Source organism: Terrapene carolina, unplaced genomic scaffold (assembly GCF_002925995.2).
Source record: "Terrapene carolina triunguis isolate 2854851 unplaced genomic scaffold, T_m_triunguis-2.0 Scaffold629, whole genome shotgun sequence".
NCBI lineage: Eukaryota > Metazoa > Chordata > Testudines > Emydidae > Terrapene > Terrapene triunguis.
In genome coordinates, this window is record NW_020664980.1 from 2,667,644 (window position 1) to 2,691,835 (window position 24,192).

Below are 24,192 nucleotides of genomic sequence, written 5' to 3' on the forward strand. Positions count from 1 at the left end.
GGAGGTAGCTAGGGGCTGTGTGCAGGCAGGGGAGTAGCTCAGCGTGCGGGCAGGGGGTAGCTAGGGGCTTTGTATGGGTGGGGGGCTCCCAGTGCAGCTCCCAGCTTCAGCGGGGGTGGAGGGGCACTGAGGCTCCCGGCTTCAGCCCCCCGCTGCTCCTGGCTTGGGTGGAGGAGGTTTGCTGGCTTCAGCCCCGCGCTGCTCCCGGCTTCGGGGCTGGGGCTCGGGGCACTGGGTTTCAGCTGTGGGGCTCCACGGCCCCCCTGAAAGGGCTCGCGGGCCCCCAGAAGGCCATAGACCCCCGGTTGAGAACCGCTGCTCTTAGCACCTCGTGAACACAAGATATGGGTCAAACCCATTAACCACTTCTGTTAAATCCAACAGGGCCTCTAGAAATACTCAATATAGTGTAACAGGCTGGCAGTGTTTGAGTGAGACCCCTGGCCTTGTTAGTAGCTGTTGATCCTGCTAGAAAAGGGTTAAGCAGGGTCTGCTGACTTGCTGAGTCAGGCGACTCATCACCCCACCTAGATATGTGGGAGACAAGAGTGACTCTCTTAGGAGAGAAGATCTAGGGAGTGGGTTGAGCAATCTGGAGGGAGGCACTCCGGGAGCAGCTAAACCTGGGGAGTATCTTGATATTACCTCATTCTTATTTTCTTTGTGAACAAAGTCAACCCCCAGGAAGTGGAGGAGTTTGGAATTTTCATACTGTATGGATTGTGACTGTAGAGTGGATTGGCAATGGCAGCTGCTCAGTTAGATATAGAGGCTTTCCAGTGGGGCGTGGGTGTAGCTCACTATTTGTTTTGCTCATAGTCAGTCTAGTTTCTAAAGTTAATGCATATAAAAACCTGCTGAGGCCTGCCATATGGGAAAGAACTCTTTGGCTAATCACTACCATGGCTCTTAATCCATCTCCAGGCATCGCCTCCTATACTAGCCACGCCTTTCACTTGTGATCAACATGCCTCCCTAACCTTGTCAATATCATCACACGGTCTCTCTAAGGCTTTGTCTTTGAGGGATACAGTAGATCTGACCATATACTTCAGTTTCTGTAGAGCTCCCAGTGTAAAAGAATTATGCTGGATTGTCCTTCCTGCATCCCAGTCTTCATTTCCTCAACACCTCTTTGTCCTTCCTCACCCTCATATCCAGGCTCCTGTTAAATCTTGCTGCTTCTTTCTTTGCAATGCCTCTAAAATACAATCACCCCTCTCTGTCCAAATTGTTAAACTTTGGCATGTACATTGATTAGTTCCTTTACCTCTATCTCTATGGCCTTCCCAGCTCCCCCGTCTACCCAAAACATTACAAATGAAGTATCGTCTTGTCCTGATGTTCTGACCATATCTCTGCCCATTGAATCCCTTCTTTAGCTTTTTCTCTCTCTTTTTCCAGACTAAGTTTAAGATGTTCATTTTCACCTTCTTTTTCAGTGTCTACAGCTTTGCCTCCACCTACATTGTTGATCTCCTTTCCTCCTACACCTCGTCTCACACTCAACCCCTCCCCCCATTCCTCAGTCCTTACTGTTCCCCTTTTTCTCCTGACACTCAAAATTCAGTGCCTTTCTGCCACACCACGTTTTTCACTATGGCTGGAACAGATTCCCTCTTCTTGTGTCACCTAGTGCAGAGCTTCTCAAAGTCGGGCCGCCGCTTGTTCAGGGAAAGCCCCTGGCGGTCCGGGCCAGTTTGTTTACCTGCCGCGTCCGCAGGTTCGGCCAATTGTGGCTCCCACTGACCGAGGTTCGCCGCTCCAGGCCAATGGGGGCTGTGGGAAGTGGCGCAGGCTGAGGGATGTGCTGGCCACCCTTCCCGCAGCCCCCATTGGCCTGGAGCGGCAAACCACGGCCAGTGGGAGCCGCGATCGGCCGAACCTGTGGACGCGGCAGGTAAACAAACCGGCCCGGACTGCCAGGGGCTTTCCCTGAACAAGCGGTGGACCGGCTTTGAGAAGCACTGACCTAGTGGCCTCCCTTGTTCAAATCCCTCTTTAGACCTCTTCTTTTGCTTACCCTTCCATTAATCTCTTCTCCGTCTCTGTTGCTCCTTAATTGGTGTAGAGAATCTAATGCTGACTGTAAACCCCTTGGGGCAGAGACTTTCTCTCTCTCTCTCTCTCTCTCTCTCTCTCTCTCTCATGGTTTTATATAGCTGAGCACACCGATGGCCCTTTGGCCAGATTAAATGCCTATTGATGTTAGCTGCAAAACTCTTATTGACTTCTATGGTAATAATAATTAATGATGCTGCTGAAGTGCTTCTTAGTTCAGTATCCACAGTACATTGATCCCGTCTCTCCACAGCTGGATTTTTCACCTATTCATGGGTTTATGGTTAACAGTACATCAGGAGACTAGCTGATGAAGTGCATTTGCCTTCCATTCATTGAGACAGTGACAAATATCTGCATTTTACAGGACCCAGTACTCATGCTGAACATCACGGGAGCAACAGTTGTGGGAAGTAGCTTCCTTCACCTCCATCTGGCCAGGAAATGATGATGATAATAATGACCCCAAGGGCTAACATAGCACTTTTCATGTGTAGATTTCACAGTGATCAATGGCTGCCACCTCCAGACTTTATACTCACTGTACTCAGGGCTAAACGTGAAGGTACAATGGAAACTCAAACCCATGCAGAACACAGCAGCTCCTCTCCTTGGCTGGAAAAATCATTAAGAGCATGTACTAAAGTTCTGCATCTTCCACTGGTTCCACTTCAGGACATAGATCAACACCCTTATGTCAACCTTTAAGGATCTCTGTGGGCTGTGGTACAACAACATCAGAGACTGCCTGTCCAGCCATGGCCCACAGAGACAGCTCTGTGTCTCTGGGACAATGCAGCTGATAGTGCTCAGGGTGACTTTATAGAACCAGTGATAAGATGTTCTTTGCTGAGAGTACTGGGACCCTCCCACTTTTGTGGGTCCTAGAGCCCAGGCTCCAATCTGAGCCCGAATATCTACACTGCAATTAAACAACCCCGTGAGCCCAAGCCCCGCAAGGCCGAATCAGCTGGCACGGGCCAGCCATGGGTTTTTAATTGCAGTGTAGACACCACTTCACCAGTCGCTTGGTTTCTGCCTGCTCTTAGGATTGTATCAGCAGCATCTGAAAATAAACCTGTTTAGCCTGTTTTTAAATGGGTTAAGTATAACTGCAGAAATCAAGTCATTGGTAGCGCAAAGTAATGAAGAACATGCATCTAGAAGTAGCATCCCCTGTGTATCCTAGTGGGTACCTCCGAGTCTCTAGCCAGAGGCCCTGCTCCCTAGTTTGAGATACTCTGAGAACGGCTGTTAATTTTCAGAGTATCAGTAGTGGCAGAAAGTTTAACCCAGATAACTTTGGAAGTGGCGATACATTTGAAAAATTCCCTACATTCAATGTTCCTTTCTGTGTGTCTCTCTCTTATGTACACATACACATACGCATTCTAAGGATCCTGAACTTTGATATAAAACAGGAATGCAGGCTGCAGGAGCACCTTTTTTTTCTTATGCTGCGTGTACCTTTTTAATTTATCTAGACGTATATTTTTGATTCAAAACTTTAAAATAAATAAAGGACAAAGTGTAAACATGCCATGGAACCTGGGGCCAGATCACATTCTCCTACCTGAATGCTCCCAATCGTTACTGCGGGGGAGGGGGAGAGGGTTGTGTGGAAGAAGTGGGTAATTAAGTATGAATGTTAAACTCTTTGGTCACATTTTTAGGGCGCCAAGTAGAAATGGATGAATGTCATGTCTTGCAAACCTTGCATGTTCTTTTTGGGGTGTGCAATGATGGTTTGTGTTTGTAAACTCATTTTCCCAAGACTTCAATGGATATAATGTGTGTGTGTGTGTGTGTGTGTGTTTCCCCCCCGCCCCCCAAGTATGATTCAATTTTAGAAACCACTTTTTGTTAAGCTACAGGGAACCTGTGCTAGACGTTGAGGGGAGAATTCCCCTCTCTCCCCCAAAAGAAGCTAGCTAGAGGCTCCCCCTTCCCCGATCTTTCTGTTTTTCAGTCTGTCATAACATTGCCTTATGCCCACCCCCTTTTTTCTATTTTTTTTCCATTTTTCCTCTCTCTAAGCTCCCTTTTTCTGTCTTGCCTAAGTGGAATGTGACCCTTATACTGCACTCACATTTGAGTGGGTATTTTAAGATCACAGTGTTTGAAGGGTAGAAATTATGGCAAATGAGCTTGCCCACCACTTGTAGTGAGCTAGTCCAGTTATATCGGGCTGGTAGGTGTCTTTAATGCAGTCAGTGTCTGGTCCCAATGTAAAGCATTATTTTGAGACTTCAGGAGATGGGGAAGAGAGAATGCAACAGGCCAAAACTAAAGGCTATGAGATTCAAGAGCTCCGTGATTTATCACCACAATAAGGTCTCTGGGCAAGATTCTGCCCTCACTTGTACTCTGTGCAACCTCACTGGCTCCAGGGGAGTTGTACAGGGTGTAAGTGACAGCAGAATGTGGCCCTTTGTGCTTTCCAGAATACTGGTGCATTTGAGAGGGAAGTGGGAGAAGTAATCTTTCTGGCTGAATTTGGGTTTTTTTTGTTTGTTTTGCATCTGGCTTTAGCGGAGCTGTGGCAATCATCCCAAACATCTGAATCTCCCGCCATACAAAACCAAGAGGCAAATTAATATCTATCTATCTATATGGAAGCAGTTCAAAGCATCTCCTCATAGCTGGGATAAATGTGCACTATAATTATGTTAAATGAGCTAGTTATAACTTCCCCATTATTGATGCTGGATTATTATAAGATTGCATAACTCATATTATTGGAATTAAAAGAAAGGAGGGAGGAAGGCACATTAAAAATGCCAAGAAATAAGGACAAATAAGGAAGAACAATGAGGCAGATGAAGACAGATTTCTGGATAAACCAAGTCTCAGGCAATTCCGTCGAATGCCATTCATGACAAGCAGCGTGATCTGACTTGTGGTGTCCTGCCAGCTGGATGAACGGAGCAAACAAACTGGCTGGGATACATCAGGGTGAACACGTGGTTTGTTTAGGCATCAGAACAATGCATTTCCACAGAATTTCCCTTTAATCCCATTTGCAAGGGTGCACGTTGCCAATGATTTAGGCGGAACCAAACTAAGGACGCTAGTGTGGATTTCCCCTCTTTCCCAACAACTGTATTCATGGAAAAGGCAACAGCTATGTAAGTAAACATAAAGAAATGAACAGCACCTTCCTTCTCTCTCCAGCTTGTTGTCCTTAATTACTGCATAGTGTCTGCTTACTGCAGGGCCTCCAACCAGTTGGTGATCTTACATGCTTGGACAGGAGACATTCAAGAATGACACAGAGTGTTGCAAGAAGTAGTGACCTTGTTTAAATAGGTGGCATCCTTCCCTCTGCGTCAATACTGAATCCATCTCACATTGTGGTGTGAAGGGTCACTGTGGTCCTGGACTTAATGCCTTTGGGGTGATCTAACTTACTTTCTGCTTTCCCATCTCCTCTGTGGGCCACGCCAGAAAGGGAATAGCCAGAGAGGAGTGTGCTTCAGCCAAATCCCTTCCCCCCACGATGCCCCTTCTCTCCCTTAACATGGGATCAGTGCTGGCACAGAACTATGCCACAGAAACCAGCTGTAGGCCAACTGGGGAGACCCTCTGCATGGCAGCTATTCCCAGGGGCCATTGCTGTCCCCTTTACATCCACTTTGATGCTCTGGCAATGTTAAAGGGATTTAGTGTGCCAGAGCATCAGGCCCCATGTATGTGTGTTGGAGGAGACGTCGGGCAAAGAGGTCTGTTGATACCTTCTCTTAGGAGGTATTTTAAAAAAATGTCCCATTTGGTGTGTTTTGGCCCATTCCAAAGGGGAAAAATGCTGTTCAGTATTTATGATCCTCAGAGAATGCCTTTTGGTAGAATCCAGTGTGCAAGTGAGCTTAATTGAAGTAGGAAGTTCACTACAATCCTTTCAGTTTAGTGGCAGGATGTTAATTAGAGGCCTCTCGGAGTCCCCCTCCAGCACATTACTGCTCTGATTGCTAGAGTCAGATTCACAGTCCTTAGGATGATTTGGGCAGACTTAAACATGGCTTGGTTCAGGTACATTTGGATTTTCACTCAAGTGACTTTCCCAGCTGCGGTGTTGATAATTCTACACGGGAAATGCCCTGGAATCTCTCTTCCCTGCACCTGTCCACTTGAATACAGAAAACCATCCAAACCACGTAGTCTCCTCCCAGACTGGCATAGTTTCCCTGGACTAAATAACAGGAGCCTGATTCTGATCTCAGTTTCATGGGTGTAACTTCACTGACAGGAATGGAGTTACTCCTGAGTCTCGCTGGCACAATGGAGAGCAGATTCAGGCCCTAAGTATCTTTAAAATGCTGGCCTCTGACGGGGAGACTCTCAAGAGCACGTTCGAAACTGTTCTGTCCAGTGGGTGTTGGGAAATCGGGCTGCAGTCATTGTCAGCTAGATAGACACAGATGACCAGAAATAGAACTGGAACATTGTAAATGAGCTGTGAAAAACAAATCTAGACCCAGATGTGCCACCCAAAAGGTTTGGCAGGACATCGAGAAGCAGAGATGCTGCAGAGAAGAGGCATAGCCACTCTTTAGTGACCGGACCGGAGAGTCAATGTAAACGGCTGCACAGATCCAAGCTGTGCTTGCAGTTCTATTCTGCTTCACATACTGGATTATTTGTACAATAGCATGAGGGGGGTTAAAGGCAATGGCACACTGAGGCAGTGGCTGGCCTGTTGGTAGATGTTTATGTACCTCACTACGGTCTGCTCTGGAGCAGTGATTTATTTCTAGGAACAAGGTATTCATCGCTAGGAAAAAGAAACCCAAATCTGGAGATCTTCCAAATTGACTTCTTGCCCACTGGAGGCTTTTGATTCAGTTTGTAAATATTTGTTTAATTCTCTTTGGCGCCATTGCCCCTTGGTCCCATCCTGTGCTGCCCTGACATCAGTTAGAGATGGGCCAAAATCTATAATCCGGATCTGTATTTTGAACACCCCAATGTTCAGAAGTGTTTGGATCCATAGTTTCTGTTCAGACCCATTCCTAATGGAAGCATGTGAAATTGAAGCCCACTTGTCCCTAACTCCTCTAGACTGGCTCTGTGCCTTGTGCTCCATCAAAAGTCTGAACAAAGTTTAGTCAAGTGTTCAAACCATACTGAGGTTTTTGAAAGAACATCCTCCTCCCACTCCCTGCAAAGCCACAGAGTAAAGACTGAGGATCAGTGTCAACATGTGAAAAAGGGGGAGCTGCAACTCTGCTGCACCAGTTACTTCTCCTTATCATAAAAGCAAACTCTTAAAAGGTGCAAAAGTGACATTTCTGGAGAAAAGAAAGGACTTGTCTTCTTTGCCTAAGACAGTGGTGCCCAACGTACAGCCCATGGGCCATACATGGCCCACCAGAGCATTTCATAAGGCCCACAGCCTGCCAAAGGCGTAGAGACACCAGAGGGGTCTTGAACCCTCAACTACTCTTTCAGTGAACAAAACTCCATTTTTAGTTAAACATGAAACTAGATACAACCAAGTGGGTGAGTTTTGCCTGACTTCACCTTCAAGTAAGATTGCTTTGCATGGTTTTGCTCAGTAGTTTTCACCTCCTTGAGGACTGGTCTGAGTGAAGTTTAGTAGTGACCACAGGCCACTGACAGCTATCGGGTTTTGGGTGGTCTATGTGAAATGAATGGGTTGACCATAATAGACAGGAGGCCCCATCACTAACCCACCACCACAATTTACAATCTTGGGCCAGGTCGATACTCAAAGGTAAGTCAACCCAGTTACGTTGCTCATGGGTGTGAAAAATCCACACCCCTGAGTGACATAGTTAAGCTGACCCAGCTGCTGGTGTAGACAGCACTAGGTCAACAGAAGAATTCTTCTGCCAAGCTAGCTACCACATCTCAGGGAGGTGGATTACCTCTGGCAATGGGAGAACCCCTCCTCTTGCTGTAGTAAGTGGCTACACTGAAGCGCTACAGCTGCAGCACTGTAGCTTTGCCACTGTGGCACTTTAAGTGTAGACACAGCCTTGGTTTCAATCCTGCCAACCAGTACTCACCTGAGCAGTCCTGAGTCAGATGAGTAGGCCTATTGACTGCAAAGGTCTGTTTATCTGAGTTAAAGGTTTTCAGAATTGTTTTCAATCTCATTAGCGAGACAAAGGGTGACTCAAGACAGTGAGCTATCTACTCATCTCTAGAAGTGGTTTCTGTAGATTATATTTGAGGCACACAATCTGTGCTCATGCTGCACATGTTGTACCCATTTCAGTTAGCTAAACTGTTTCTAGTTTGGTCAATCCATCGTATCTCACCTGCACTAAGTTCCCCTTTAAAACAAAAGACAAGGAGTAGCCAGTATAGAGATGAATAGGATGATCTGTTGACCCTTTCTCTTATAAATGTATCTCATTTTAGCCATATTCCCTTTCCTTTCAACCTCTGTGACACACACAAGCATGAAGATTTCTCAATTCCGAATCATTGTGCACGCTATGCAATAACTTACAAACTCCCATTGTTTGAGACCAGGGAAGCGTATTATATCTTGCCGGACCTACTTAACTTTTTAACAGATAAGTGAAGCTGTCATTGAAGTTTCAGGACTGCAACTTGGCATGATTATAGGCTTATTATAGATAACTTGCTGGCTTGGGCTGTGTCTACCCTAGCCTTTGTCTTAAATTCTCCCACTATTGCACTTCTTTGATAGCAAACATTTACTTAGGCCAACTCTACACTCCAGACTTTTGCCAGCATAGTTATTTCAGTCAGGCATGAAGTGTTGTTATCCCTGACTGACATAGGTGTGGTCCCTAGTGTAGACACAGCTATACAGGTACTAGCAAAACTTCACTTTTACAGGAATAGCTTGTTCCATTTGTGAAGGGTTGCTTTGCTCTTCTGGAACAAAGTGCAGCTTTGCTGTTATAGCTGCATCCACACTAGGAACGTTGCTGGTATCAGGATTTCTATTCTGGTAAAGTGCTCCTAGTGTAGACATGGCTTCATACTGCTTCAATCACCTCACTATTGTTATGGATTTTTTGCTGTTCAAGTGGTAGTGCACATCATTTTGCTTCTCTTACATGTAAGAAGTGAAGACATGGCATGGTCTGAAACATACATGGTACTTGTACTATGTGTACTTGAATTCTGGCAGTGTGCAGACAGACTATTCTGTTATGCAAATGAAAATATCAGATACCGGTACAAATATACATGTGGAATGAGTGCCAAAATTGGAAGCTTAAGCTCTGAAACAAATACCCAATCTAACAATTCTCATTTACAATGACTTTGCTGCTATCAGTCATTATTATGATTTATATTACTGTAGCACCTAGAGGCCTCAACCAATATCACAGTCTCATTGGCTAGGTGCTGTACAAACACATGGTAGCAGAAAGTTGCTTCCCAGAAGAAGTTACAGTCTGAAAAGGCAAGTGAGACAAAGGGGGTGGGGGAAGAAGTGTTGTTATAGATGGGGAACAGACATTAACAGACTTGCCTAAAGTCACACAGGAAGCCTGTAGCTGATCTGGGAACTGAATCCAGGTCTCTAGCATCCTCGTATAGTGCTAGAACCACATAGAAATAGAAGGCAGGTTTTTATTGCTGTATTGACTTCCATCCTTCTGAGAAGAAAGACAAGCAATAGAAACTCCATTTCAATAACTAACCTAAATCTCCATTGCTACCCCCATTTAATAGTACGTCCCAAAGGGGACAGAATTTCAAAGGCGGGAGAAGTGATTCCTACATCTATAGAGTTTGTACAATCACTTCACAAAGTTTCCAGAGCTCTTTGGATCCAACTCGTTGAAAGGAACCATTTGAAGGTAAGTTCATTACCATTACAATTCTGTTTTTCTTCTTTTTAACAGCATTAACGTCAGCCTTGTCACATAGAACAAAACCATCAAACTTGTCATTTCAATCTCTTCATATAATTATGTTCTGTGAATTCAGACAGTTGGGTAGTTTTTGCATTACTTCTCCCCTCAGGAGGAATGCTAGCATCTCCCCAGCAGCCTGTTTTTACACCAGGGAGAATAAAACCATGCCCTGTGAAAGTACTTTCATAGCATTCACCAAATCTGCCTTCTTTTCTCCTCATTCATTTTAGACGTTAGGTGAAAGCTGCTTTGTGGCTCAAGTTAATGAATGAGCCATGTTCAGACCTGGTGGGAGTGGATGCAACTCATATGGAAGTTGGTGATGTAAGTGATGTAGATTTAGCAAAGTATGGAAAACACTGGCCTAATTTACCCATTGGGTGTAAATTGGTCAGAAACCAGGTGTAAGGGGGTGTAACAGACTGAAGAAAGATATCAAGAAAAGCAACCAAAAGTAGTATATAAAAGCATGTAATATAAAGTAAAGAGCATGTAAATTATGCTCACTGGGCTAATTTCTACTCTGCTGCAGCTGTGCGCCTCCACGTCAGCCAATGGTGCTTCACCAATGTAGATCAGAGCACTTCCCTAATTTGCATTCGATACACAACCACACCCACACGTACATCATTTTGTGAATTTGGTGTATTGTTGTGACTATTTACTGGGGAGGGGTCGTGACTGAAACAGCACAGGAAAAAAATGATTAAAGATAATACTTTGCCCCTTTTATCACAAAAGATCTCCAAGCATTTTACACCCTGAAATTACATGACTCACTACTGAAATGCACCCATCCTGGGGGTGGAACACATCAGCTATTTAACAGTGCACAGTAATATCACACAACAGGTCAGGATGATGACATTACCATATTAAGTACTACTGTATCTGAAATTTTGAGATAGGCAGAATTAATGTCAAAACAAAGTATAATTCAGGGATTACATTGGAATCTGGCTTCATTTGATGGTTACAAATTCTTTTGTGCATACTATGTTATGTAGGTGGTAGGAAAAGGTGAAGATGGATTAGGGACAGGATGATTTCTTCAAACCTATCTTCTTTCTTGGGGAGGTGGAGGGAGGAAGTAGGGGGAAGAATTTGTCAGCAGTATGTATCATCTTGGTCCTGTAGCTTATGGGAGGCACAGTATATTTGCTGCTGGTGGTAGCTACAACAGGCATGTGTGAGCTGTAGCCTCTGCATCAAACCTTTTACAGCTGTTCCATTCATGGTATTGCTATTGGATTTTTTCCCCCCACCAATGTGTCAGCAATCTGGGACATTGTTTAAATAGTGTGTCATGATTTTTAAATGGCATCAGCAATAAAATGTGCCAGCCCTCACTCAACATGTTCAATCCTGATTCTTTGTACTTTAGAACCATAGTTTAATCCTCACCCAGGATTATTGTCAGTAGCAATGGGAAATTTGTATTTTGCTTCTGTTCCTCTGATTTAAGAATCTGATTGCTTGGCTCTGTAGCCATCAGTATCCTTAAATTGCTAGAGTACGGCAAATTGATCATTGAGCCTATCACCGAGGGAAGGAAAATGTTAGGGGCAGCAGTGTTGAGTAACTGTTTGAGTGAGTGACTGGGCTTTTAGGGGTTGGACATTAGATAGCAGCAGCAATCACTAGAGGTGATCATATGCTAATGCTCCACTAGCAGGAAAGCTGGTTACCTGTGTAGTCCTAGGAATTACATATGGACAAGATTTATTGGGTCCTCTTGTCCAGGTCTTTGCCCATGGAAGGTATGAAATCCCGTGGCATGGGCTACTCAGAACCTCTGCAGAGTAGAAAGTTGGCCAACGTGCAAAACCCCAGAGATTTTGTTCAGAGAGGCCAAGTGGAAAAGGGAATCATCTGAAAGGTCTCTGGTCACCATTGTAAGAATCATTGCACAGGGCCCCAAACTCTCTCTTCATAGGTACTGCAGCATGTGATTTATTTCTGCAAGTTAATTCAGATCAGAATATTGTTAATGACGGCACATTGCTTCTAACCATCAGCTTGGAACTCCAGGAGGGCAGCCATTTTGATGTGAATGACTGGGTCTACCAGACCCAGACGCAACAACAACAGGAAGACCTTGATGCTCATACTCTACATCAGGGGTGGTCAACTGATAGACCACGGACCAAATCCGGACCACCAGATGCTTTCAAATAGACCCCAAAATCTTTTTATTTACTTATCATCGTTGTTGTTGTGGTTTTTTGTATTATTTTCTGTGGAGTCTGGACTGCCGCTATACCTTGACCAAGAAATGTGGACCTTGGCAAAAAATAATTGACTATCTGTGCTCTACATGGTCTCTTGGCTGCATGCACTCTTGACCAGGCCCTCAGTAAGTACTGTGACAAGCTGGGTGGGAATTTTCATCACAGAGTAGGTGCCTAGAGACTGAGTCTAGCGGGGTGGCCTGCATAATCCAGATGACATGTTTGTGCCTTATATGGTACTTGAACAAGGGAAGGAAGATGATACTGCTCATAGACAGGTAGGGCTGCCAAAAAGATGGCAGTATGTGTCTAGATAACCAATGCATGTAGTAGGTCAAGCAGCGATGGAACCATTTGGAAGATCACAAAGACATTCCCAACTCTCTTAAAGGAGAAGAGACCATGCCCATCATTTTGGGCCCTAATGATGGTGAGTGTGCAGCCTGACACTGCTGCCAAGATCACTCTCCGAAGTTCTTCTCTTCTCTCACTAGATTCTTTGTGTTCCAGTCTGATGCTGGGGAAGGACAGTATGTAGCTGTCTCATTCTGCTACCTATATATATGGAAGACTGTATCAATGCTACTCAAAGTGCCTGCTAAGGGAGCATCTTTTGGTGTGAATGCCTCATAAATAATAACTACAAAACAAAAGCCAACATTTAACTGCAAATGCTATAGTTCTCTTAGCGAGGAGGAGAACTGAAGGAGACCAAGAGAAGAGTTTAAAATTGAAGCAATGAATCAGTGTTCTTCCTGTCAAGAACTAGCCTCAGACCTCTCAGATCATCTTTTAGAATAACCACAGGCTAAAAGCAAAACTGACCCATGAATCTGCCTTTTCTTTCCCCTTTCCTCCAGCAATGAAAATTACAAAATCAATCCATTTGACTTGAACTCCGTGATCACAAACCCAACCAACCACCAGTGTGGAATATTTTGATAAGAGAATAAAAGAGTCTAAGATTTTCCCCATCCATGCCTCCAACTGCAGTATTTAATAGATGAACATAGCACACTGCTGAAAGCCTGGGTTATTCTATTCCTGACTTGCCATCTGAGTCTGACTCATTGCCTTGGTAACAAATTAAAACACTTTTTTTTGGGGTGTGTTTTGCTATTCAGGACCTAATTTTGTAAAACCAGGGAAACCAGCTTCTGAGATTTAGGGCAGGTCATTTTGCTATTTGTCAGTGCACGGCACTACCCTAATCCAACCTCTTTTCTTTCTTATACCTGATTAATTTATTGCAAACCCATGCACGCTATGTGCCGCTCTCTCCACGCATGCCCAAGTCAGAACTGCGCTCATGCTGTGGGATGGGAAACAGCTGAGAGCTTGCATGAAGCACAAATTGGCTCATGTATAGTCATTTTTGTTCCCCTACCAATTGCTTGAACAAGCATGTAGGGTGGTCTGTAATGGATCAGGGATAAATATCTCTGCAGTCTTTCCAAGTTACTGACAGATGGGTTCAGGTGGGGGACCTTTTTCTCCCTGTAGTTATTTGGTTCACTCTCTGCATCACTAGTGTGGTTCTTGCTCATCATCACCCAGCACAGCTGGATTAGAGGTTTCTAACCAGGTAAGCGATTAGTAGATTCATAGATTTTTTTTTTTTTTTTTTTAAGGCCAGAAGGGACCATGAGATCATTTAGTCTGACCTTCTGTATAACACAGGCCAGAAAATTTCATTCAGTTCCCCCATACTGAGCCCACTAATCCCTACTCACATTTTTAGGTGAATTTGTGTGCTTCATCCTTTCTCCTGCTCCAAGATTAAATTTTCTTCTCAAGTTCTTACATGAGTGGCCTTTTTAGTGCGTTCCTAATGCTGCACAATTCAGAGCTAAAATCCTCTTCACTGAGGGTGTTTTTAGCTGTGCTTTTGGTTTGTGCTCCCCTCTAATAAAAATGACTGAAAGTTTTGATGTCCCCTTGTAAACACTGGTAACTATATTTTTCATGGGCTAGCAGGAGACACATAGAGACCTTAAAACATAGCACGCAGTGCTGCCTCTTGAAAGCCTGCTGTGTCTCTAGGGCTAGCCTCTTTTACTGTTCATATTGTCAGGCTCTCTGCATTTCAGTGAATTGCTTTCTAATTCCAATAGGCAGCAATTACCACACTAAGACCATCTGAGGAGGGGTGGGGGCAAACAATGTTGTGATGCACAGAGGGTGCACAGTGCAAAGTGCATTATTTGTTCTGGCACTAGGGAAATCATTAGTCAAGTCACATGTAGGATACCAGTGGCGCCAATTCAGATTTTTTTGGGGGGGGTGGGGGAATTCCAGTTTCCTCTCCACCTCCTGTAGGGACCACAGTTCTCCCTCAGTAGGGGAATCTCCCGTCTCTTAACCACATTGTGCATAAGCCGGTGCTACCAGAGGTCAAGTTCTTAATGGACTCTTCTGTGCTCTGCCATTCAGGAACAGATCCCCATGGGCGAGGTGGCAACACCACTCCATGAAATTTGGCCCCGCTGCCCCTCCATCCATATGGAGGGGCGGTCAGATCAAATGTCAGTGGTGCTGAAATCACACAGCTCTAGTAGCAGCTGTACTAATTTGTTACAGGACCACTGCTTAAAGGTGTCAGGCCGTGCCCCGCCCCTCTGCTCAGCAGCCTATGGAACTTTGAGGAAGTACAAAAGCCTTGTGGGGGATTAGGGTGACCAGACAGCAAGTGTGAAAAATCGGGACGGAGGTGGGGGGGTAATAGAAGCCTATATAAGAAAAAGCCACAAATATTGGGACTGTCCCTATAAAATCGGGACATCTGGTCACCCTATGGGGGAGGAACGTTGGCTCCCTGGACCTCCTAACTGATGACACCGTAGGATACCCTGTGCTGTCCTGGTCACCATAAGCCAAATCCTGACTTGGGGCATAGGTTGCATCCTTTTCCAGCAGCATAGCCCAGCCCCAGGAATGGAAAGAGAACTGACTTCATCTCTAGCTGGTGGACAATGGGACATGGTATGGCAGCCAGCGTGGCATGAACGGGCCCCCCAAGTGAGCAGCACATATACCACTGCCTGCAGTAGCTGCTAGCCATATAGAAAATGGTCCTTCATTTAAAAAAAACAGCAGTGTGTGCCTCACCCTGAGCCACTGTGCATTGGTAGGAAAGCTCTTGTTCCTAATGCATGCTCAGCATTTATCCACTCCTTTCCCCTCCAAGCCCAACCTGACTCTAATTAGTAAGGACAGGATTTTGCCTCGTATTGTTAGGTCATTCCTGAGCCTGGAAAGGTGCAGAATGCAAGGGGAGGAAAGCTAAGTAGTGCAATGGGTCAATAATTTGTTTCCTGCTGCACTTGTCTCCTCTTTCTGGAACTCTGGGTGCCAATGCAAAGAATGTTGGACATTATAGCTTTAAAAGAGCTGGCAAAGTAAATCCTGTCTGTCAATTCAAAAAGGAGTTGGAGATGATTTCAGAAGAGAAGAGAATAGCAAGGCATAGTCACTATATATAGGACTCAGTGTGAAGGTGGCGACGTTGGAGTATATTGTATTTTTATCTCAATAGAGGAGGCATCTGTCTATCTCTCATAAAATGCTGTGTGTGTGGGGTGTGTGTGTGTGTTCTCCTCCTGTTCATGCACTGAGACAAGAACATAGGCCTTAGGCGGACTAGTATTTTCTGTGTTTCTAAGGGCAGATGTTCATGTTCTCTGGATATTTTTGCCTGGCTCTGTTTTTTCCCCTGTACTTTCCTTGCACTATAATGTTCATTGCCCAAATAGCAGTTTAGTGGCATGATTCATGAACAAGATATCTGTGTCTGGGGTACAGTTTGGCCCTGCTACACTTTGGAGGACCATGGAAGCTTCATGCATAGTGCTCCATGCAGAAACTTTTCACGCTTCTCACGACTGTCAAAAATGTATTTTATTTAGTTTGTATCCATGCTGTAGCTTTCCTCCTGAGCTGTGAAGTATGCCCTCACCTAGAAAGTAACCATATATTGCACATGGAGAGGATGGCTTTTAACAGTCTAAAGTATCCAGGTTAAATTATTTACACTCCCTAGCATTCAATTCCCAGCAAATCCTTTAGCCCTCTGTTAGATTGAGTTCCATGCAGTTTATTGTGTGGGGATCTTTCAGATAACACTTTTAAAAGCAAAAGTCTTATGCCTTCTGCATAGGCATTAAAGATCTCATGGCACTCTTTGTAACAGTTGAGGTTTGCCCTGGTTTCCTTTGCAAAAATTCCTCCTGCCCCTGGCTCTTGAACAGTAAATGGTGCACTATTAAATTGCCTGTGTCCTCCACTTCAGAAGTGGCTGCACTTCCGTGGTGTTTGTATAATGATTCACATATGTGTGTGTGTGTGTGTGTGTGTATATATATAATATATATACAACATACTACATTGTATTCTCATGTGCAGAGCATGGATAAAAATGGTTTAGGTACCACCAGGTAAAAAATATGTAGAGATGCTCTGGAACTATAAAATACCCTTTCTCTTTGTAGGAGTTTGGCTCTGGCTGTGAAATTCTTGGCTACGGTCCGTCTCTAGATAACATTATTTCAGCAGCTCTGCTGAGGCTTGTATGCACTTTGCGCTTGGAATGGTTTGAATTCTTTGCTTGCTCTGTGGTGATGGGATTTGTTTTAGTTTTTTGGCTTCATGGACACTCCTCCTGAGCTCAAGAGGCTGAAGAGCAACAGCTTGCTGAGTATCAGTGGCAACAAGAGGCTTCTTTGCCAGGAGTTGTGAATCCAAGCAAACCGTCTTCTTGTGTCCAGCTCTGAGCTCTTTCCATCTCTCTCAGCTCCATAGTGTTAAAGGGGGTGTGGTTGTAGGATGGCTTCCTAAGTGGAAGAAAAATGTGTTCCATATTCTGCCTTTCATGACACATCTTAGATGCAGTGAGGCATGGAACAGAGTAGATTATTTTATTAGCCTTGTAAGAGGAAGTAGCTTGAGGCTGATTCACAGCTTCCCATGGCGGGGAAGGGAGACGACTTCCATTGAGCGTCACTGATCTTCACTACTACAGTCATACATAGACACTGCATCCGTGCACACACAAGCAAGTGACCGATGTTAGCCTCGTAATGAACTATCGTAGCTGTCCCCACTAAAATCCTCACAAAAATGAGATGCTCATTGAGATTCTATCTCAGGGCCTGATCCAAAGCTCATTCATTTCGACGGGAGCCTTTCCATTGACTTCAGCGGGCTTTGGATCATGCCCCAAATGAGCAACATTTTAAAATAAAATAATGTTCTCCACTCTCCCTCAAGAGCTACCTTCTCAGAAATTCTAACTGTACCTACTGAATGTGCCCCAAAGATGTCTGGCTCACCCCGACCTCCATTGTAAAAACAACGCTGAGGTGAATTCCTCTAATTTTACCATGTGCAAAACTATTCTCACAGATCCAGTCCATAAGTGAGTTGTTTGGAAGACAGTTGTTTAGTATACTGCAGGAATGTGTCGAGTGTTGCCTGGTGCTGATGGAGGAAAGGATTAAATACGATTGGGGAGGTGTTGGGAAGGATATGGAATGACAGAAGAGGTGTGTAGGCGGGTGGTTTCTCTCCTTGTGTATATGTGGCAGGGGCAGGAGAGAGAAGGGGTGGGGAAGGTTAAAATGTTAATAAAGATTCTTTAGGAGTTCTTTAAAAAAAAAAATCTCAGAGAATGGCCAGGGCAGCCTCACGTGTTACTCTGGATCAAATGGGAAATTTCAGTGGCGAGAAGGTAGTTGGTGGGTTTTCTCCTAGGAATAGATTACTCTTTATCACAGGCTCTAATAGCTTGTTTTTCAGAAATTTTAAACTGAGAAGAGTCACCAGTTTGAATCATTGTTACAGTTCATCTGAATGCAAACAGTGAGCTAGAAATCAATAGGCTTCAAGAGATTTCTCTGCATCTTCCCAGAGGTTTTCACTATTTTTCGTTAAACTGGTATTTTTTTGTAATCAGGTCATTTCAAGAACATTCGGAAAGCCGCTGGAGAGGGTCAGGGGAGAGGGAAATCATCTCAGAAGTTCAAACTTGTTCTTCTAAAGCTATGAGATCTAAAAATACCCAAGAGACCAGGCTACTGTCTTTCAAAATTCCTCTATCCTAGCTATATAATAATAATGCTAGTCACATCTAAGGCTTGATCCAAAGCCCATGGAACGACTCCCCGTTACTTCAGTGGGCATTGGAAAAGGCTCCTTTAGCAACTTCTAGCCCAGGGTTAGGAAACTTATGGCATGCGTGCCAAAGGCGGCATGTGAGCTGATTTTCAGTGGCACTCACACTGCCTGGGTCCTGGGCACTGGTCGGGGGGGCTCTGCATTTTAATTGAATTTTAAATAAAGCTTCTTAAACATTTTAAAAACCTTATCTACTTTACATACAACAATAGTTTAGTTATATATTATAGACTTCTAGAAAGAGACCTTCTAAAAACGTTAAAATGTATGACTGGCACACGAAACCTTAAATCAGAGTGAATAAATGAAGACTTGGCACACCACTTCTGAAAGGTTGCCGACCCCTGTTCTAGCCCAAGGTCTTAAAGTGGTTTACAAACATCAAATAATTTTAGCTTCACAATATACAGTACCTCTGAGCTAGGTAAGTATCACCATTCTACAGATGGGAGAACAGAAATGACCTCCAGATTGCTACTCCTGTACTGTTGCCAGAAGACTATCCTTCCTCCAATCTGCTTAACCAGAAAACCATTTCCCTCTATATAGCTATGTTCACAACAGGGGCAACATTCACCTACATTTTTATGGAGGTCTCAGATTAGTGTGATTTATCTTGGTGATTAGAGGACATAAACTCAAATACTCCCATGATGTAGACAGAAGATCAGCCATCATTTCTTAGTCTTGAATTTTTACACTATAAGCACACCTGAGGTTAATTGTTACCATCTTAGAGGCAACAGCTTCTTGTCACTAAGGGCTGGTTCAATTTGTGTGTGTGTGTGTGTGTGTGTGTGTGTGTGTGTGTGTGTGAATGACCCGGTACAGCAGCTAAGGAAATATGTCACTGCTCTATATATACTGAGCTACCAAAACATGTTGCATTCTGTAGCACATTGCTGCTGAGGATATCAAAGTGCTTCATAATATGAATTAATTAAGCTTTACAGCACTCTTGTATAATATGTTGTTCTACCCTTTTCCCAGATGGGTAGACTAAGGCATGGTGACTTCCTCAGTCTTACTCAGTGAGGCAGTGCCAGAGCAATGTACAGAACATCACAGTCCTGTTGTCTAGGACTCTTCTCTAGCCAGCAGGGAAATAGTCTAACCAGCTATTCTGATTCCCAAGGATAATTTGATCTTAACTGTTTTTGGTAGCAGAAAATAGCTGAATGACACCACTGCACAATATCAGTAACAAGTTTTTACTTGTCCTGAATGCTAAGTAAAATCTAAAGCACACAGAGAAAAAAGAGTAAGATGATCATAAAAAGGAATTAAGCTTTTGAATGGGGGCTGGATGACACAAGGGTTCTGAACAGGATAAATTATGAAACTTTTCACCTCAAGGTGCAAATTCAGCCCATAGTGATAGTGACTGAAAACGACTGCTATTTGATAAGTGGCTAGTAGCCTCTCTGAAATAAATTAGTGACTAATTCCAGCTCCTAGTGGGGAGCTATTTTATATTGGAAAATCCATCCTTGGCCATGCCACTGATGGTCTTTCTCATTGGCAGCTTTAATACAGCAGCCAAGGGTTGCATGGTGATGGAGGCTAAAATACCCATGCGGTGTTCTCTGGGGTGAGGAACACCGATTTGGATATTGTCAAAGGAAGTTTGCACATACACTATCTGATGTATTTGTTCCGTGGCTAGAGAACTTAAGAGTCCCTAAGACTAACTAACTTTTGCCCTACGTTCACTCATACAATAATTTACAGAATGAAATGATAAAGTAAATAGCAGGAGATTGATTTTTTTTTTATGGTATTTACCTTCCACTTAATGAATCACACTATGAATATTGCAGTTTGGGCCCTTTGGATTGTGATTAGTCTATGATGGTTGGGACTGGGTTTGAGTTGCAGCCAGAATTTGCCTGATCTGGGTTAAATATATTTTGTGGCAAAACAGGTATGTGTGCAAGAGTACTAGGTGATTGATTTCCTCCATGCTGACTGGTTCTGGTTTCTTATCTGGACAGCGACCTAACGGAATGAAAATGAAAGACAACTACTGGCAGTGATAAGGCCATTGTGCTCGCTTAATAACCCCATTGGGATTACAATAATATCCAAAGATAGGCTACCAAGTCTGTTAATGCTCTCCAGTGGGATTTGCAGCTTATAAAATATCTTCCCTTTTTTTTTGCAAAGAATCTGGTGTTGAGCAACCCTTACCTTTCACTTTTTACTGTCACAAGGAGATTGCAAGTGACCAAACAATTGTAAAATTTCATTTGCTGCAGCATGCATGATGAATGTAACAATATAATAATGGAGGCCAGTCTTCTAATTTCCCTCCTCTGTATGTGTGTATGTATTTATTTATTTACTTATTTATCGTATGAATTTAGGGCTGATGAAAGGTTGTGGATTGACAGCCTTGGAACCACTAGCCCTTCATTTACTACAGACCAGGTCAAGAACACACAGCAGTAATGCACGCTTACCCATCCTTTCCCTGTGATGTATGTCAACCCTGACCTTAAAGAATCAGACTTCTATAACTGAGGGAAATTCAAACTCTTGGTTAAGGCTGCAACGGGAGGCCATTAATGTCACCGTGCCACATTAGTCCATTGGAAATTGAAATGAAGATACAACATATTTCTCATACACCACCCAACAGCTGCCAGGGAGTAGGAATTCTGGATCACTACCACCAAACTGTGCTGGATTTGAACCATTGGCTGATAACAACAGCCATCCATTCCCCTGAACAGCACAGGTCTTTGGTGGCCACATCAGAAGGAGGTCCAGTGCATAAACGTCTTGGACAACAATGTCACATTTTCTCACACTAAGAGAAAAATCTGAGATTCATTCTCCAAAGATCATTTTTTAAAGTGCCACATATGCAAGAAGAGTTTCTAACTCAGTAGAGGTTATGAGATTCAATGGGATGCATCTCCCAAATTGTACTTATATAGGGTACAGTATAACAAACTGTACCCGGTTCTAAATGTATACAGAAATATGCTTGTACATAAATGTTACATAAACACTATGCACATGCAAGTGTGTGTTTCTTCACTGTACATACATTTGTAAATTCATGTCTCTGACAATCATTCTACCCAGATACCCTCTGCCTTCACAACTCTTTGTTCTCGAGTATTATGAAAAGAATTTAGATGAGCATTATATGAGGAGTGCCTAAGAATCGAAGCGATGACAAATTAGGGACAGGAATCCTGTGCAGATAAAATAAAACCTAATGTCAACCTTTACACCAAATTCAGACAGAAACAAACCTATTCAAAAGGTCAAATAACATGAGCTGAATATATAAGAAAAAACTGCTCTTATGGCAAAAGCCACTTAGGACTTCTAAAATTAGACTGGTAAAATCACTGAAGAGAAAAAAAAGACCAGTCTCAGTCAATGGATAAAATGAAAAAACTTTTCAATCTCTAACTTCCATGATTCTGCATTTCCCGAGTTAATCTCGGACGGGAGATATATGTACCAAAATATCATCTGCAAGTCAGAGCACACAATATTTCTGGCCCAACTGAAACTAGCAAGCACCAGAAAACTCATGATGAAAATTGTTTTCTTGAAATTTTTGCAACCTGATTTTCAGAAAGACAAGTTATTTTTTGATAAGCTTGAGATTTGATGTTGTTACTGCAGAGGTCAACTCAAAATAGCCAAATATTACAGGGAGACAGCAGGCAGATTTGTAATCAAGTGAATAAATCTCTCCTATTTTTAAGTATTTCTGCAGTGTTACTAACATGAAGGTTTTCATAGTTCTTGACACATAATGATGCAACTTTTTCTGCCTATACAGATATTAAGAAACATGGACTCTCCTTACCCCTTCCATATGGATCCTGGGATTTGGTGCCAGCCTGTACTGATTAAGTTGTAAACCTCTTGGATCTCCCCTGTCTCTCCTGATTGAGGCAGGAGAGGTCAGGACCCGAGATCTTTGGATTGAGCCAAACCTCATAACATTTTGTCCATATCTGACACCGTCCAGTAAGCGAATTAGAAGCAAGTTGGATGGTAACTCTTCAATACTGCAGAAGACTAGAGTTCTGCACTCTGGGCACCTCAACTCATTTTGGGATTTCAGTATCCCCTGTAGACAAGGCTTGCAGAAGGTATGCTGGCATGGTAGCACCTTGGCCGTGACATCTAGCTTTTCAAAGCACACAGGACATTCCAACAGGTCAAGTAAAGCAAAATCGTCCATCTTTAGTGAAGAACTTCAGTCTCACATGAGGCCAGGAAAGTCCACATGATACATTCACCAGAGCATTGGGTAGCAGTTGCTTCAGTACCTTCAAAAACGACACTGAAATCCTGAACTCAGAAAACCATCCTGCATGAAGGAAAAGAGAGGAGGAGGGGAAAAAAAAGAACAGAACTTGACTGCTACAGTATGAAACCTATCCCACCTACATTGCAAAGCAATGCCTCACGAGCCAATTTGCAAATGTATACTTTGCTCTCACATCCAAGTTTGAAGTGAGTCATTTGTGATTCAGTACTAGTGAGAAGAATTGTATTCAAGCTCAAGTCTGCTGCAGGAGAGACCAAGCTTCTGTTCGTCAGGGTAGATAAATAACCGTAGCTCAGATTGAAGCAACCATACTAATTCATGCCTGTGACCCAAAGCAGGGAAACTCAATCAAGACAGGAACATTCCTTCTCACGTGTACTGTAGGAAAACTTTACTGTAATGCCTTGCAGTCTATTCTAATGTTAATTATGAATAGTATAACAATACTTCAACCAGATCAGGAGCGGAGATCCTCTGGTAAATATCCCATAGACTCGAGAGTAAATATGTTCAATCTTAACACAGCAGTTTAGTTACACACAATCCCCCACACACCCACACTGTTTCATTTTTAACATCTTTCCTAATTAGCTTTCTTTCTACTAGTTTTGGCAGCAATTCTATATAAAAAAAGTCACCCAAATACAAACATAATTCTTGTACCTTGAAGAGAGACTTTAGTTAAGGAGTTTAGTATTACTTTAGTTAAGGAGCTCTGCAATTTCATCCTCACCTAGACTAGTTGCTTTGGTTATCCAAAACAGCCTGAGAAGTCATTATTCCCTCCCACAATGTAAAGTCACTCAACCTGTTTAGCTCCTTTTACAATTATATGTTGGTTTACACTGAAATATGGATACATTTTGGATTCAAGTTATGGCTTGTGAAAACAAGTACAGTTCTGTAACACACAGAAGTGTGTGTGTGTGTGTGTGTGTGTGTGTGTGTGTGTGTGTGTGTGTGTGTGAAAGAAACCTAACAAGATCCTGTTTACCAGGAATCATTTCCCCGCCGATGCTGAAACAAATATTGCTAACCCTGAAACCTGCTCTCTGAAAATCCAGTGTGGTACCCTTGCCACATTAAATACAAAGATTTTGTAGGATACTTTGCCTAGTAATCCTGATCAATATATACCGGAACATTTCTCCATGGACAAGGAACATTATAAACAGCATAACTTCATTTGTTAAGCTTGTGTTTGAAGATGTCTGCCCCAAAAGGAAACTAGAGCAGGTTGCTAATTCTTTAAGTACCACTAACCTTGCGTTTTGTGCCCCTTCCAAGGCAAAATCAGCTCTGCACAGCTCAAGAGATAAGAGCTCTCTCTCTCTCCACAAATTGCAATCCTGTTGAAAACTTTAACATAACAACTATGTATGTTACCCACTGACAGATCCACTTACGTGTCCAGCCCTGTTAACTCTCTGACTGCCTGACTGCTACTCATAAGCAAGTTTCAGAAAGAAATTCCTGTACCGTGGTTCTGGTTAGGAGCCAGATCCTGATTTGATGTTCTGATCTCAGTGGAGTTTATTCTGGACTTGCACTGCAT

General features: G+C 43.3%; 1 protein-coding gene across 1 annotated transcript in view; it reads right to left on the reverse strand.

Annotated features, from left to right (window-relative positions):
• SH3RF2 (SH3 domain containing ring finger 2) overlaps positions 1 to 22,547 on the reverse strand; it is a 77,887-nt gene extending 55,340 nt beyond the window's left edge. The window contains exon 1 of the mRNA XM_024199393.1: positions 22,167 to 22,547. Within this exon, the coding sequence (XP_024055161.1) occupies positions 22,167 to 22,547 (381 nt within the window). The remainder of the gene's footprint in view (positions 1 to 22,166) is intronic.
• Between the last annotated feature and the right edge of the window lie 1,645 nt (positions 22,548 to 24,192).